The sequence below is a fragment of the Schistocerca serialis genome, chromosome 4 (assembly GCF_023864345.2).
Source record: "Schistocerca serialis cubense isolate TAMUIC-IGC-003099 chromosome 4, iqSchSeri2.2, whole genome shotgun sequence".
In the NCBI taxonomy this organism is placed as follows: Eukaryota; Metazoa; Arthropoda; class Insecta; order Orthoptera; family Acrididae; genus Schistocerca; species Schistocerca serialis.
In genome coordinates, this window is record NC_064641.1 from 513,709,129 (window position 1) to 513,723,700 (window position 14,572).

General features: G+C 38.8%; 2 protein-coding genes across 4 annotated transcripts in view; one reads left to right on the plus strand and one right to left on the minus strand.

Annotated features, from left to right (window-relative positions):
• Positions 1-10,628, minus strand: part of LOC126475240 (mini-chromosome maintenance complex-binding protein) — a 99,048-nt gene extending 88,420 nt beyond the window's left edge. The window contains exon 1 of one of the 3 annotated variants that reach the window (XM_050102927.1): positions 10,587-10,628. In XM_050102927.1, coding sequence (XP_049958884.1) covers positions 10,587-10,608 — 22 coding nt within the window. In that variant the 5' untranslated portion in view covers positions 10,609-10,628. Of the gene's footprint in view, positions 1-4,174; positions 4,198-5,008; positions 5,154-10,586 lie in introns of those variants that run through there. The other 2 variants (XM_050102928.1, XM_050102930.1) reach the window with 2 other exon arrangements.
• On the plus strand, positions 5,278-6,863 carry LOC126475241 (mitochondrial ribonuclease P protein 1 homolog). The gene has a single exon (XM_050102931.1). The coding sequence runs from the start codon at positions 5,435-5,437 to the stop codon at positions 6,647-6,649; it is 1,215 nt and encodes a 404-aa protein (XP_049958888.1). The 5' UTR covers positions 5,278-5,434; the 3' UTR covers positions 6,650-6,863.
• Positions 10,629-14,572: the final 3,944 nt, after the last annotated feature.

Below are 14,572 nucleotides of genomic sequence, written 5' to 3' on the forward strand. Positions count from 1 at the left end.
CATTTGACTCAGTAACGCATGTAGGCTATGCTTATTGGCCAAAAGTACGATCATATGAGGGTATCAAGTTAAGTTTGTGACTCGATCGAGGACTTTTTGGTAGGTAGGACACAGCAAGTTATCTTGGATGGGGAGTCATCATCAGATGTAGAAGTGATTTCGGGTGTGCCCCAGGGAACTGTGTTGGGACCCTTGCTGTTCATCTTGTATACTAACGACTTTGCAAACAATATTAATAGTAAAATCAGTCATTTTGCAGACAATGCAGTTATCCATAATGAAGTACTATCTGAAGTAAGAAGCATAAATATTCACTTAGATCTCGATAAAATTTCAATGTTGTGCAGATATTGGCAACTTGCTATAATTCAGAAATGTAAAATTTTGCACTTCACAAAACAAAAAAATTAGTTATCCTGTGACTATAATATTAATGAGTTACTGCTGGAATCGGCCAACTCATACAAATACCTGGGTGTAGCACACTGTAGGGATATGAAATGGAATCATCACATAGGTTCAGTCGTGGGTAAAGCACGTGGTAGACTTTGGTTTATTGGTAGAACACTATGGAAGTGCAATCAATCTAACAAGGCTGCTTACAAATCACTCGTACAACCATTTCGAGAATATTGCTCACGTTTGTGGGACACAAACCTGATAGGACCAATAGGCCGTATTGAAACACACACAGTGAAGAGCAGCACAAATGATCAAAGGCTTATTTAATCCTTGGGAGAGCGCCACAGAGATACTGAAGTAACTGAACTGGAAGGCTCTTGAAGATAGACATAAACTATCCTGAGAATGTCTATTAATAAGGTTTCAAGAACTGGCTTTCAGTGATTACTGTAGGGGTGTAGGCCTACAACAACCTCCTATGTATTGCTCATACAGAGATTGTGAGGATAAGATTAGAATAATTACTGCACGCGCACACGCACACACAGGCATTCAAACAATCATTTTTCCCACATTCCATACACGAATGGAACAGGAAAAAACCTTAATACCTGGTACGATGGGACGTACCCTCTGCCATGCACCTCACAGTGGTTTGCAGAGTACACATATATAGATGTAGAACTGAACGAGCATCAAGAAATGAGAATTTTCTCTGGTATAAATGGTAGACTAATATGGGCAGGCACCATTTGGCCACATTTGGTTCAAATTCGCTGGTATTTGGTCATGTTCGGCTGGTTATTGGTCTTTCAGAGAAACATCAAAGGCAGTTTGCATCCTCTCCACTTTGGTGCTAGCAGCACACAGGGAATTTGTTGGGCACTTTGCATAGTTTATTTTTGTAGTTGGCATGAGTTGTGTGAGGGATGGAGTGGTTTCATGAGAATGTAATGTGAGAAACATGATAAATTCTTTAGACATTTCCATCAGGCATGAACAGAGTGAGTAAGCACAAACTTCGTATTTATTTTTATTACAAAGTAATAGCACAATAAATTTCTTTGAAGGGAAACAATTACAAATACGTATGTATCACACTGCTTAAAATAAATTTACTCAAGACCTGACTGATTTTATTCCTTACATTGGTTGGTTGGTTGATTCAGGGGAAGGGACCACACAGTGAGGTGATCAGTTTCATCGGATTAGGGGAGGATGGGGAAGGAAGTTGGCTGTGCCCTTTTACAGGACCTATCGCGGCATTTGCATGAAGCAATTTATGGAAATCATGGTAAACCTAAATCAGGATGGTTGGACACTTGTCTGAACCATAATCCTCCAAAATCTGAGTCCAGCTGTAATTACTACTGCACCACCGTGCTCAGTACATTCATTGTAGCTGTAATTACATGGACGACGTATCACCGAACTATTTCAGCAGTAATAAGCAAATAAATAAACACTGTTTACCTGTGATCATACTATCTGCCCTCTAACAAACTTTATAGTAGATTTTTATTAAGTAGGTTATATGACAGGCTGCAAATATGTTCACATTTCATTAACAATCTTTTTATTTTCTTTATGTGAACTTAAATAAAATTCTAGAAGTGCTTTGCATTATATCACTGGAGACATTGGAAAATATTTGAAACAGAGAAGTTATCTAAGTGTGAAACAATTTTAATTTCTCCCTTAAATTTCCCCCTCAATTATTATGACAATCCAGCAAAGAGGCTCTAACTGATATACGTGCAAAGTTTTGGAATAATGCTAAGGCTGGAGTTGCAATTCAGTTTTAAATACACTCATTCCACACATTCACACTTGTGTACAAAAGCAGACAAACAGGCTTACATTCTTTTCCTACACTGTTTTGTTCCTTCATCAAAATCAAGTGAAACCTGTCTGGTAAGCATTATTAGCAAAAAGCAATTGCACAGCTCATTTTCTTTCCTATAATGAACACTGGTGAGTTGTCTGTGAATGCTCTTTTACTTCCATTTGCTCCAGTGTAAAGGAGGCTTAATAAGTTTCCTCCCAATATACCTGCTGGATATGTTAACTACTGCCTCCAATGTATTTATTCACTGAGGAAATTTGTCACAGTAAAATAACTGCTCAGTTCATGGAATCAATATTAGAAATACAAATAATCTTCATAAGGATTTCAGGACATTTACTTTGGTCCAGAAAGGTGCCCATTATTCAGGAACATGCCTTTTCAATAACTTGGCAGCAGCTGCAAAAAAATATAACTGGTAATGACGTTCAGTTTAAGAAGAGAGAAAAGGATTTATTGGTGGCCAACTCCTCCTACTGTTTCGTATTATTTCTGAGTACAACCAATCAATGTACAAAATACCTACAAATTATCAAATAATGTGTTCCATACAATCCAGCACCGTAATGTTGGCAGTGTATACAATAGTTGTGAACTGATTTTCTGTTTCATTAAGAGCAACTGTAAGAGCCTCAGAATTAACATATATGCACCGTAGCATATTGTGTGTTTTTACTTTTTCCTGAGAAATTTGTAGTACCTATTTCACTTAGTATCTTGGAAGGGTTACGAGCACATCTTTTTTTCATTTTGTAAACTTATACAGTCTACTCTTTTTTATGATATGTTCTACATCTCTGAGGATCTACTCTCTATGAAACAAAAAGTACAACTAATATAATATTCCTCTTCCATTCTTCAAATCTACCTCTTCCTCCTCTACAATTCAAAAAAGTAAGCTTTACTCTGAAGCATATATTTTAATCGAGCTTCCTTGTGAATTGAAGGTGATTTTTGACAAACTACACAATCTGAAGACAGAGGTAAGTGTCTCTCTCCTGACAAACCCTTACTCTCTGCAGAGATACCAAAATACCCTTGAACTGAATCAAATTTTGAGTTTGATGAAAGGTTGGAACATGATGAGCCTGTCGAGCAAGTTTCTCCATCTTGTGTGGTCTGCCAATCAGCTAATTCCTCATGTGGATGTATGGACAATATATGTCAGATGAACTGAAGCATTCAATACCGCTTTGGCAACTCAGAAAAAAAAACTGTCATTTTTCAATTTAACTTAGATCTCTAACTGCACTACAGATCAGTTTATCCCTACATGTAACATTTGTATTCACATTCATTGACTTCGCCACCCCAATACCTATCACTTTTAACCTACCCTAGATCTCAGGATATGTTACAAATCTGTCTGCCACTACCCACATCCTGAAACCTGCCTTAAGTTATGTATTGCAGCCTGCCTAAAATCTTGGTTGTGATGACAGACATCTGTAGACCACAGCCCAAAGTCTAGGTTAGATTGGAAAGTGGGAATCTGGCTGAGAGTTGGCAAAGTCATCAAATATGAAAGTAGAAAATCTGGTTGTACTAACTAAATGACCAGTAGCAAACACTAATGTTTATGTAAGGGGATTTCAATACGTAACTTTTGCTCAAAAAGTAGCACACATACAACAGATATAGCACTATTGCCAAGTGTTCTATCTCTCTCTGTGTTTGCACATATATGATGTCGCAGGCTATGTCGTCATTTTATGTTGCATGTTGGAGTCGACATCGGGTTTGGGTGACCACAAACGTCTGCTTAATGCGAAAAGTCAAAATGTAAGCAACAGTTCAAAAATATATTCCCTTCACCCTGTCTACGATGATGTATCACTTTTTAGAAATTATGCCTACAATAATTCGTCATATACAAAGTTATTTATGGAAAAGTTTTTTAAAAACGATCTATAACAAAATAATTACATATGTTTCTGGCCAAAAGTTGGTATCAGTCTCCATTTGGCATCTCTACAAAGAAACCTAGCACTGTGCACTGAAAAAGCTATATTTAATACAAAAATGTTATCTTTGCTGTATTACGAGTTGCTTAAAGCACATAAAATTCACTTGGGAATTTAAAAATACCATTGCATTAATAACGTCCGTAATAGAATGGAGAGCGGAATACTGACCAGCTATGTAAGTTCTTAACCTACATAAATAACTTGATTTAAAAATAAAAGTTTTTGTGATTCTTAAACATAATAGTAAAGAAAACCGAGATTGCTGGTGGTAAAAACAAAATTGTGTAACCATTTAATACTCGATGTTTTAAATGAAAAAGTGGCTAAGACAGCAACGATAAAAATAGCAACATAGTGTAAGGGCAACAGCGTTTTACGGCATTTGGCTCTTTCCAATTGTTTTAAAATCATGCACAATTTTTCCCCATAATTATGAATGAGCGAACGTTAGCTTTATTCCGACACGACTATTAATATTTCAGCAGTCGTTGTTACTGACTGTTTATGTATGAAATGGTTACTGACTGTTTATGAATGAGATGACTCGTTCCGCCGTCATTTAGGGATTCACGGAAGGTAATGTATGAATGAAGGGATCAATGCACGACAATTTCATCAACCACAAACAGACATTATGCACGATAATTTCACTAACCACAAACAAACATTAATCTAGTCTACACAACTTAAATTGTAGCAGGAATTGCTTTGAAATAACACTTTATATATATATATATATATATATATATTCGGTAACGCTGTTGCAGCCGAAAGGTCACTGATGATGTCTTACCACTCATTGCAAAACTTAGAAAAATTACAGATTGTTTAAGAAATATCAACAGCTCGCACTGCAATAACTAGAAAACAACTTTTACAACCAAAACCAATTACACAGCGTCAAGGAAATGGCGCGAAACACTAGCGCTAGTTCTTGTTCCCATAGTAGCCAACTGTAAACTACGAATTTTCTTCTCAGAGCACTTTCTTCTACCTCCCTGATACGGGTAGGTTGGCTCCCTATATCGCGAAGCTGCCAAGAAGGAACCTCCTTGATATATGCCTTTTACTTTGTAATATACCTTTGCCTCAACACACAAAACAAAACATAATGCCGATTGCCGTGAACGTATGGGTTAGTTGTGTGTTGTTGTTATAGGAAGTGCGTTGAGTGAAGTTACTGTATTTTATGGAATGACACCTTTCGTATTGAAACATAATGATGCATACCATTCACAGACAAGTCCATTTCGTGAGAAGAATTGTATCTGACGTTACTCGAGTTTTTAAAAATACTGCGGTAGCGAAACACCAAGTGTGCCCACACGTGAGAATTCTGAGTAGTGTACGGTTCAATAGTTCTACGTTGCACTGTATACAGAAGAGTGATAACATTGATGGAGATGCGGCAAGTATAACAAACGGAAACCCTGATCTGGAGAAAAAACTTAAAATTCTTAACTTAGAGATAGATGTCTTGCGACAAGAAGGCGCGCAAGTTCCTGAGAACGTGAATACAGAACAATGGAAAGAACTATTATCGATGCCAACAAGAAGTAAGAGACTAAAATACCTGAAGTACCTTTGGAAAATAGAAATGAAGGAGTTGAGCAGGCTGAAGAAAAAACAGATGCGACAACAGGAAAGATTGAAGGGGTTGGAACGTGCTGGACAAGAAGAGAACGCTCACATTCAGTACGGTTTAGGCAAAAATACTTTGTTTTTGCGTGTGTATGATACGACCATAAACCGATTTTATAACAGTAGGCTTTTGACCGCTATGATGTTTGGTCAGAAGCTTGTGATGGATTGTAGTTACGATTCGCAGATGGTGAAGCGTGAGGCGCAAAATTGCGCGAAGCAGCTCATGATGGCATTTGCAGAGAATCGGTTACACGATGATCCGTTTGATTTACATTTGTGTAATATTAACCGCGAAAGTGTAACAATGCAAGAGTTGCACAAATTTATTAACCCGCTGTATGAAGATCATTTTCCACTTAATTTAACGGAAAATAGTTACTTGGACTTGTTTCCCAAAGACAAAATTGTCTATTTAACACCACATTGTCGAGAAGAATTAATAAATTACGATCATGAAGCTGTCTATGTTATAGGCGCCGTAGTTGATAAATCAAGTTTAGGCCCTGTTTCCTTAGCAAAAGCCAAACGCGAAGGTGTGAAAATGGCAAAACTTCCTCTTGACAGGTACCTAACTTGGGGTGCAGGTAGTGGAAAATCTCTTACATTGAACCAGATGATACAGATATTGTTGGAAATCAAAACAAGCGGAGACTGGGGGAAAGCTTTGTCTTTTGTACCTAGAAGGAAACTGATTACGACAGCAGAAAGGGAAACAGCTTTTTTAAAAGGAAGGAATAACTATGAATTTAGAAGACCTGTGGAGGTTAGAAAAGCTTGGAATACAAAGTGAATAAATTGCAACTTGTTATTCGCTGCAGTAACACATCAGAGTTACTACTCTAACTCTTTTTGTACTTGTGAGCTGTGTAACTATAAGTTGAGTGTTTCATATATTTTTATACTTTCTGTTCTGTTGGTCTGATAAGTACTGTTCACAAGCTAGTTAATCATACAGAAGATATGCAAAATAATAAGCTTGGAATATAAAAAGAAATGTAAATTGCTATGTTACATGCAATAAAGTAAATAATATTTATTATCCATTCCAAGTAATGTAATTCACTGTTAACTTATTATATATAAATTATATAGAGAATACAAACTTGGAGGTTAATTCATCCAGTATACATAAACAATGTTTGTGTTGTGGTCTTCAGTCTGAAGACTGATTTGCTGCAGCTCTCCATGCCGCTCCATCGTGTGCAAGCCTCTCCATCTCCCAAGTACATACTGCAACCTACATCCTTCTGAATCTGCTTACTATATCCATCTGTTGGTGTCCCTCTACAACTTTTACACCCCACTTCTCTCCAGTACAAAATTGGTGATCCCTTGATGTCTCAGAATGTCTCCTACCAACTGATCCCTTCTTCTAGTCAGGTTGGGCCACAAATTTCTTTCCTCCCCAATTCTTTTCAGTACCTCCTCTCATTAGATATGTGATCTAGCAATCTAATCTTCAGCAGTCTTCTGTAGCACCATATTTAAAAAGCTTCTCTTCTCTTTATGTCTAAGCTGTTTATCATTCATGTTTCACTTCCTTACATGCTTTTAGAAAAGACTTCCTGCTATACTCAATGTTAACAAATTTCTCTTCTTCAGAACAGCTTTTGTTACCATTGCCAGCCTACATTTTATATCCTCTCATAGGCTTTCATCAGTTAATCTTCTGCCTTAAGTGTCTCATTTCCCAATCTAATTCTTGTAGCATCATCTGATTTAATTTGACTACATTCCATTATCCTTGTTTTGCTTTTGTTGATGTTCATCTTATATCCTCCTTTAGAGACATTGTCCATTCCATTCAATTGCTCCTCCAAGTCCTTTGCTGTCTCTGACAGAATTACAATGCCATCAGCAAACCTCAAAGTTTTTTTTCTTCTCCGTGGACTCAAATTCCTACTCCAAATTTTTCTTTTGTTTCCTTTACTGCTTGCTCGGTGTACAGATTGAATAACATTGGTGGTTGGCTACAACACTGTCTCAGTCCCTTCTAAACCATTGCTTCCTTTTCATGTCTCTTGACTCTTGTAAATGCCTGCTGGTTTCTATAAAAGTTGTAAATAGCCTTCTTGCTCCCTGTATTTTACCCCTATTACCATTAGAATTTCAAAAAGGGTATTCCCGTCAACACTGTCAAAAGCTTTCTCTAAGCCCACAAATACTAGAAACATAGGTTTGTCTTTCTGTAACCTATCTTCTATGAGAAGTTTTAGAGTCAATATTGCCTCGCATGCTCTCTCACTTTTCTGGAACCATAACTGATCTTCCCCAAGGTTGACTTCTACCAATTTCTCCATTTATCTGTAAAGAATTTGTGTTAGTATTTTGCAACTGACTTATTAAACTGATAGTTTGATAATTTTCTCATCTGTCAACAGCTGTTCACTTTTCAATTGGGATTATTACATTCTTCCTTAAAGTCTGAGGGTATTTCGCCTGTCTCATACATCTTGCACACCAGATGGAAGAGTTTTGTCATGCCTGGCTCTCGCACCCCTCTCAGTAGTTCTAACGGAATGTTATCAGTTCCCGGGGCCTTGTTTCGACTTAAGTCTTTCAGTGTTTAGTGAAATTCTTCATGCAGTATCATACCTCCCTTAAGATCTACTCTGCATCCTCTTCCAGTTCTATAATATTCCTCTCGTATACATCTTCCTTGTACAGAGCCTCGGTATACTCCTTCGACCTTTCAGTTTTTCCTTCTTTGCTAACTGCTAGTTTTCCGCTTGAGCTGTTGATATTTGTGCAGGTGGTTCTCTTTTCTCTAAAGGTCTCTTTAATTTTCCTTTAGGTGCTATCTATCTTTCCCCTAGTGATATATGCTTCTAATAGATGTTTGTATTTCCTCTGTCATGCTTTACTTAGTGTATTTTTATATTTTCTTCTTTTGCCAATTAATTCAATATGTCTTGCATTACCCATGGATTTCTTTAAGTCCTTGTCTTTTAATATACTTGATCATCTGCTCTCTTAATTATTTCATCTCTCAAAGCTACCCATTCTTCTTCTACTGTATTCCTTTCCCCTGTTCTTGTCAGTCGTTCCCTAATGCTCCCTCTGAAATTCTCAACAACTTCTGGTTCTTTCGGTTTATCCCAGTCCCATTTTCTTAATTTCATGCTTTTTGCAATTTCTTCATTTTAATCTACAGCTCAAAACCAATAAAATGTAGTCAGACCCTGGAAATGTTGTACAGTTCAAAATCTGGTTCCGAAATCTGTGTCTTACCATTAAGTAATCAAACTGAAATCTTCCAGTGTTTCCAGGTCTCATCCTTGTATACAACCTTCTTTCATGATTCTTAAACCTCATGTTACAATGATTAAATTATGCTCTGTGCAAAATCCTACCAGGTGGCTTCCTCAGGTGGCTTCCTCTTTCATTCCTCTCCCCCCCCCCCCCCTCCCTCCCCACTCTTCCTTACCCCACTACTGAATTTAATCTCCCTTAACTATCTGAATAATTTCTTCATCATCTGCAGAGCTAGTTGGCATAGAAAGCAAATAGGAGCTTATATTTACAAATGTCATTATATTAAAAATAAGGTCTCAGGAAATACCAAATTATGATTATTTGCATTGATCAAGAAAGGAATTTTTAGAAAGCTCTGATGTAAAGTTCATGGAGTGTAATACAACTGTCGCTTGAGGACAGTATAGTAATGAACTTGCATGGAAAAATATTTACCTAAGTGGTGGAGGGCAAAAATTCATATTCAGCATTTGTAGTTTTTAATAATCTCAGGAAGCATGAAAACCATTTATATCAGAACCATTACATTTGCATATGTTCAAGATAAATGCTACAGGAAACACCAAATCAGCAGCTGCAGTTTCAACAGTAATGGGTTCACATGAAATTCATTACGTGATCTCATTTTATCCAGTTTGTGTCGCTTTTGCTGTGACCTGGAGAGTGCTCCACGGATACAAATCTAACAAGTGATGAATATGTCTTAGCATTCAGAATTTCTAGTACAGCCAATTCACCTCCCTATAAATGTTCCATTCGAGAATTACCACCCATGGCAGTGGTAAATTGGTGGTCCATAACCCGCTGGAACAGCAGTCCTCATCCACATAAAGTTTGTGATAGTTTTATGCAGCACTTCCTGTTAAGTGTACAACAATACCATTCATATGTAACAGTTAACACAAAAGAGCAACACTTGTGAAATACTATCTTTACACTCCATCCTCCGTCATTACTGTCCTTTACTGTCTTAGGCCTGAGGACTTATTACCTATATATTATATGAATTTGTTGAGCAGTATCAGATTTTGTTTACCTTGACCATTCTCACATTTACAATAACATTTTACCAGACACACTATAATATGTATATATAGATATTAAAGTTTACTTAAATCACTGTAATCAAATGTGATTCATCTCAGCTATTATGTTTAAGACCTTGTGAAAGGTGACTCATCGTACCATGTTTCTTTTACCATCATTTGCCATTCATTCTTATGTATTCCATTCACCATCCTCCATGTCATAATAGTGTTCTTGGAATAATGTGCTTACTCAAAGAGTTCACTTTATGGAGTTTTTGTGCTGTAGTGTAGACCATCATAATGTTACACATTGTTTATCTTCCTACACAATAACATAGCAGCTTATATGAAACACTAAATTTGTAACAATGTTGCATTTTTGCTGACACCTCACAGCTTGTGAGCCTCACCTGTCAATGATGAAACTAACCTACAGTATCTTACCAGTCCATTTAGCCTGCATCATCGCTGCTCATTGCAATCCTCACCAGGCAGTGATATCAAACTGTCTTGTGTTTCACACCTTGACCCTCATCACATGTCATGAAACTTGAGCTGTGATTGGTTGGTTCAAGGTCACTCCAGCATTGCCGTAACTTGGACTCGGCTATGAGAAAAGCTGAGCTGCAGGGTAATTACTCCTAGTGAGCTGTGTGGCTATAGAGTAAATGTAACGAGGCTCCTGGTGATCAGCAATGCTACAGCATAAATGTAGCCTTAAAGTCTTTCTAATTACATAATTAATGCAGCACTAATTACATGAAACATCAAGAGACGATCTGTTCTGTGCTACATTTTTTACAAAAACATTGTTACTGCTAACACCTTGACATCTAACACTGCCACTAAGAGAAATTATCACTTCATGGAGTTCTAAATTATTTATTTTGATACAATGTGTGTGGCCAAATTTTCACATCTGTACAATGTGAGAGGTAACATATGGCATCCTGTTACTCATTTCAATCTGAGAAAGTCATTACCATAAAAACATGCTGCACCTTAAAACAATTGAATAGTGTTATTATAAAGTTGCTGTGTGTTTAGTATCTTTAGTCTCTTCTCTCTAAAATAGGACAAAGCAAGTTAAAATTTATTGTATACTTTGTACAGGAATTATATAATGTTTATTCATAAGATGAAAAAAGAACTGCTGATGCCAGGATATTTCAACCAGATAAATTTCAGTCATTTTAAATTGAGGTTAAATTTGTTGTAACTTTAAACCCATATAGGCCTTGATTATTTTAGTGCAATGTTATTTCTTATTAATTTTGTTGTCGTCTTAACATATATAGAGGAAGGATCAGCCCCACATAACAGTATTCCCTACACATAGGAAAAACTGTGAAATAAGGACATACACCATTGGAAAATCTTTCAATATTCTATTCGAAATGTTAATGATATAATAAAGCACTTTGGTGCAGAGTAATACTGTTGCCATTTAGAACCTTGTTACAGATAAAGTGCATGTACTATGTAGATGTGTTCATCTGTTGTAGATCTTGTTCAGGAGAATTACAAAGAAATTTGAAATGAGTCTAGATGTAACAGAGAGGAGCTATTGTCAGCTTATCAAATTGATCAAGAAAAGCTAATAAATTATGAAATAGAATTGCTGCCCAGTACTTACTTTTAGCAGGTGAAACGTGTAGTACTATTAATAGTCATACTTAACCTTCGAGCAGGTGCTCCTATGTATAAAGTGTGCCGACCACAAATAGCCATCCTTGCACATTGCCCTGACACAGCTCCTGGGCCAGATCACATCCACATTCAGATTATTAAACATCTCTCGTCAGACTACCAGCGACATATCCTTGTCACCTTCAAAGCATGTGGAACGATGTCATATTCCCATCACAGCGGCAGGAGAGCACCATTGTTCCTGTGCTCAAACCTGATCAAAACCTAATTGATGTGGATAGTTATCAGCCTAACCAACGTTCTTTGTAAGCTGTTGGAGCGTATGGTGAGTCGGTGGTTGTGTTGGCTCCTGGAGTCATGGGGCCTACTGGCTCTGTGCCAGGGCAATTTCCACCAGCGTTGCTCTGCCACTGATAAGGTAGTGTTCCTCAAGTCTGCCGTCTGAACAGCCTTTTCCAGATGCCACCACATGGTAGCTGTCTTTCTTGAATTAAGAAAAGCCTATTACATGACACTGCGACACCACATCCATGCCACATTACGTGAGAGGGATCTCCGGGGCCCGCTCCTGATTTTTATCCAAAACTTCTTGTCACTCCATACTTTCCATGTTGTAGTTGGTATCTCCTGTAGTTCCCCCCATATCCAGAAGAATGGGGTCCTGCAGGGCTCAGTGTTGAGCGTCCCTTTATTTTTAATGGCCATTAATGGTCTAGCAGCAGCTGTGGGGCCATCTGTCTCACCTTCTCTGTATGCAGACTTTTGCCTTTCCTACTGTTCCTCCAGTATTGGTGTTGCTGAGCGGCACCTACAAGGTGCCATCCACAAGATGCAGTCGTGGGCTCTAACCCATGGTTTCCAGTTTTCAGCCACGAAGTCGTGCATCATGCACTTCTGTCTACATCGTACCATTAATCCAGAACTTTAACTTGATGACGATCCACTCACTGTAGTGGAGGCACATTGATTCTTAGGACTAGTTGTTGACACCCGATTGACTCAGCTTCCTTATCTTTGTCAGCTTAAGCAGCAGTGGTGGCAGCACCTTAATGTTCTCCACTGCCTGAGCAACACCAATTAGGATGCAGATCGCTCTACAGTGCTGTGGCTCTGCAATGCCCTTGTTCAGTCCCACTTTCACTATGGGAGTCAGGTTTATGGTTCGGCAGTGCCCTCAGTGTTGGAATTACTAGACCCAGAGCACCACTGTGGTGTTCGACTAGCAACGGGAGCTCTTAGGATGAGTACGGAGTCCTCCCATTGCATATCAGGTGCCAACAACTGCTCGCCAATTATGCCACGCACATTTGTAGCTCTCGTGAGCATCCGAATTACTGTCTCCTTTTCCCAACCACAGCAGTTCATCTCCTGCATTGGCGGCCCAGTTCAGGGATTACAACTGGTGTTCACATGTGATCACTTCTGTCTGAATAGGACACCTCTCCTCCGGGTCATTCACATACACCTCCATGGTGTATACCTAGGCTGCAGCTTCAGCTGGAACTTTCTCATGCCTATAAGGACTCAGTTCTTCCTAAGGCTCTCCACTGTTACTTTTTCTCGATTCTTGACACATCCCAGGGCTCTGACGTAGTCTACACCGATGGCTCAATGGTTGATGGTCACATTGGCTTTGCTTATGCTCACACAGGAGATTTTGAACAGTGCTCGTTGCCGGATGGCTGAAGTGTTTTCACTGCACAGCTAGTGGCCGTATTCCATATCCATTCGTGGTCTGGTGAGTCCTTCCTAGTCTGTAGTGACTCCTTGAGAGCTTACAAGCTACTGACCAGTACTACCCTCGTCATCCTTCGGTAGCGACCATCCAGGAGTCCGTCTATGCCATGGAACAGTCCGGTTACTCAATGGTGTTTGTCTGGACCTCAAGACATGTCAGAATCCCAGGAAATGAGCTTGCTGACAGGCTGGCCAAACAGGCTACTCAGAAACCGCTTCTGGAGATCGGCATCTCTGAAACTGTCCTTGCTCAGTATTACGCTGCAAGGTTTTTGGGATTTAGGATACGTAATGGCATAATCTAGTGCGATTTAGGATACGTAATGGCATAATCTAGGTGCGTCCAACAAACTGTTGCCATAAAGAAGACTGTAAATGTGTGGAAGTCCTACATGCGGGCCTCTCACAGGGACTCTGTGGTCCTCTGCCGGCTCCACATTGGCCACACTTGGCTGACACATGGCTACCTCCTCCACCATGAAGACCCACCCCAGTGTTGGTGCGGTGGGTGGTTTACGGTGGCCCACATTCTGTTGCACTGTCCTTCTTTAGCTGCCCTGCGATGGAATTTTCAGTTACGGGACTCATTACCATTTGTTTAAGCTGATAACGCCTCATCAGCTGATTTAGTTTTACATTTTATCCATCTGGGTGGTTTTTATTGTTCCATCTAAGTTTTAGTGCATGTCCATAGTTAATCTGTGTTCTCTATCCTAGTGCTTTTAGGATGGAGGTTTTAATTTTTATTCTCATGATCAGCCAGCCACAGTTGTGTGCTCTCTTGTTTTAATCCCTTCTACCTGTTTCTTGCATCTCTCTGTGGTTTTCTTGTCTTATTTTGTCCATTGTAGTGTTTGTTGCCCTTCTGTAGTTCTTATGGCTTTTCTTTTGTCCAGGTTTTGTGTGATAAATCTTGTTTCTTTTATTCTTTCCTGCAGTCTTGTTTCATAGGAACAAGGGACCGATGCCCAAGTAGTTTGGTCCCGTCCCCCCTCCCCGCCCCCTGAAACCAACCAATCAACAAACAATATTATTTTGCACTG

What these genes read in the sequence shown, in the direction of transcription:
- LOC126475241 (XM_050102931.1), top strand. Translation starts at nt 5,435, where the DNA reads ATGATGCATACCATTCACAGACAAGTCCATTTCGTGAGAAGAATTGTA.